Below are 2,959 nucleotides of genomic sequence, written 5' to 3'. Positions count from 1 at the left end.
CAAGAAGAACGATTCAACACAATCAAATATGTTTGAAGCTTACTTGAATGCTAACTCAATCTTTTAGTAAGTGTTGTGATATCTACTTAGGTTATTCACATTACAAAGGAATTATTTCTCAACTTTGATATAGATAACAAAAAGAGAGTTGCTTTGAAGGATTTAAACACATCCAAACAAAATTCTTATAGAAACAATGGCAAATTAAAGTTACAAGAGATTGATTGAAAAGAATATATAAATTGATTAGAGTATGGAGCAATAAAGATGGAGAAGCTACAAAGAGTAGACTCAATTATTTTGTGGAGCCATTTCATGAAGGATGTGAGGGTGGTTGACATAGAGCATCCAAACCTATGAAAGACTAGTAATGTGGCTTGTTGATAAGACATGAGTTTGAAAAATTTGCATGCAAAATGCCTAGATTTGCAGATCAAAGAATGCAATGGGATGGGGAAAGCTTGTTTGAATAGACGTAGTAAACGAAAATGGGACATAGAGATTGACTAAGGAGCTTGCACTAATTGGACTCATTAACTGATTGGGAAACTAATGAAAGTAGTCTTTTGGAAAAGCAAAGGACTAGTGCAAATGGTACTTGATGCGTTCTTTGGGAACACCCAATATTGACAAACTCAAGATAGATGATTGCTCGAACCAAATCGCTACCGATTGGTTTTATTTGGGAATAGAGCAAGATGGATACTAGAAATTTCAGCCCTCGTAGCACTACCATGTGACCATTCCAGCCCTTGTAGCACTACCATGTGACTAGTATTATAGGGAAAGAGTCCCAATGTTGAAAATTGCAGCCCTTGTAGCGCTACCATGTGACTAGTACCATAGTGAAAGACCAATGTTGAAAATTTGAGCATTTGTAGCACTACCGTGTGACTAGCATTTGTAGCACTACCATGTGACTTAGTACTTGAAACGGATATCATAGTTGAACCATGAAATAGTCTCATTGTTGAAGAAGGTGGTGGAGGTGAGGGATTGGGCGGCGACGCCGCGGGCGTAGGCGAAGTCGCCGGTGCCGCCGACGATAGGGGAGAATTTGACGGGCTCGGAGGCGACGTCAGCTCCAAGAAGGCTAAAAGTGCCGCGGTACTTGGGCGTGGCGACAGTGAAGGTCTGTGCCAGGAAGAGGGTGAGGTTGGTCTGGCCCACGTCACCGTACCAGCCCTGGACGCGGCCGATACGTGGCGCGAGGAGGGAGGGCTGGGTGGTGAGGGGGTTCTCGAAGGTGTGGATGATGCCGAACGAATTGGGCTGGCTCTGGTTGGGCTGCGCCGACTGGATGGCCGTGAAGGCCGCCCGGTTGGCCGGCAGGCTCTCGTTCTTCACGGCTATATACATGAAGAAGCGCAGGTGCCTCGGGCCGGCCCGCGCGTCTGCCCTGCCCATCAACTGCAGCAGTATAATCGTCGTTATCATCATCGTCATCATTACCATTAACTTCTGCTTCATCATCTGTAAAGATCGCTTCCTGCTTATACTACCGCGTCCAGCTGCGCCACCTTCCATGATCGATGCCTGGAGCTGGATAGTCTCTGAGAGAGAGAGAGAGAGAGAGAGAGAGAGAGAGAGAGAGAGAGAGTGGGTGTGGGTGTGGGTATGGGTGTGGGTGTGAGAGTATGTCTCCACTGCTCCAAGGCCACTGCTATCAAGATACTTTATAGTGCTATTCAGTTGCTTCCAGTATCGACAATATGTAGCTTGATAGTATTGATCGACTGACTGACACAGACAGAGAAAGAGAGAGAGAGAGAGAGAGAGAGAGACCCCGCATCCAGCGTCGACGTTGTCAGCTTCCCTACTACCTAGTACCTACATATTACTATCTTGTCGACCCTGTTAGCTGCCCTAACACATTGTGCTAGTTGTCCTACACCACGTTCTGCAGTTCCATGCCGGTGAGCTATTAGACGACGATTTTCTTTTCCCATTTTGTCTCCACGCTCGTGGTCATATCAGAAATAACCATTGGCTTGATCTCTAGAGTCTATCTCTCATCTTCCGTTTTCTAAAATTATTATTTTATGCTAGGCCGTTCAGCTTTCAACCTATACACCGAATTCCAATGTCCCACTTTTTCACAATTAACTTGCCAACTAAACGCCCCCCCCCCCCCCCCCCAAAGCAATAGTAGAGAAAACATAGCTTATGAAGGTGAAATAAGAGCCCAGTTACCCCAGCAATAGTAGAGGCAATAGAGATACTCATTTGTCTCAGTTCCATGGCGGTTGCATGACCAAGGTTAACTATCAAAAGCTTCCTAATACAAAATTTTAAAAGTTGAAAATGGAAGAAATGCCATTACTCCCATGATTGGTCCCACTCTAAACACACTTTGAAGGTTGACAAAAGGATGACTTTGTAGCCAATCAAATTATGACATAGTCCTTATCCTTACTAGCCCCAAGCTGGCACCTCATTTTGAGAGGGTGCCACCAAGGGAGGAGAGGGTTATGTTAGTGCCACTCTCCCTAGCCTTGCGAGCATGACCACTAGTTAGTTGATGGAGTGGCATTTCACTCCCCCCAACGCTTGGTGCGACTTGGCCCTAACATCTTTGTAAGGCACAGCAAACAGTACATAGTACATAATAGTGAGGGTACATAACAATGAGGATACATGATCCTAAAGGGAGGAGCTATGCCCCGCTAAAGGGTATTAAGACAAGGGATACCATCTCTAAAAGAATAAGCATGAATGTAAATGAGATCTTTAGAGACTAATATAGGATAAGGTTACAATGGAAAACTTGTCACAACAAAACATCTTCAAAGCATGGGCTAACTCAAAAGTGAGCTCAACTTGATTGATCATTTTTTTGTGAATTTTACGTACAATACTTGCCACGTACTTCCATGTTTTACCTTTGACTACCCCCATCCAACCTTTGTTGACCAAAGATATGATCCAATCTGGCCCATGTTGGTCATAAAGCTTCTCC

General features: G+C 44.5%; 1 protein-coding gene across 1 annotated transcript; it reads right to left on the bottom strand.

Annotated features, from left to right (window-relative positions):
- Positions 1–224: 224 nt before the first annotated feature.
- On the bottom strand, positions 225–1,660 carry LOC148028183 (pterocarpan synthase 1-like). The gene has a single exon (XM_087689929.1). The coding sequence runs from the start codon at positions 1,525–1,527 to the stop codon at positions 922–924; it is 606 nt and encodes a 201-aa protein (XP_087546055.1). The 5' UTR covers positions 1,528–1,660; the 3' UTR covers positions 225–921.
- Between the last annotated feature and the right edge of the window lie 1,299 nt (positions 1,661–2,959).

Source organism: Lygodium microphyllum, chromosome 12, assembly GCF_053477565.2.
Source record: "Lygodium microphyllum isolate KBCC chromosome 12, Lygodium_microphyllum_v1.1.10, whole genome shotgun sequence".
NCBI lineage: Eukaryota > Viridiplantae > Streptophyta > Polypodiopsida > Schizaeales > Lygodiaceae > Lygodium > Lygodium microphyllum.
The sequence above is the reverse complement of the archived record's forward strand: the minus strand, read 5'-3'. Positions and strand labels throughout refer to the sequence as shown.

Excerpts from the sequence above, each read along its gene's own strand:
- LOC148028183 (XM_087689929.1), bottom strand. The coding sequence starts at position 1,527 with ATGGAAGGTGGCGCAGCTGGACGCGGTAGTATAAGCAGGAAGCGATCT.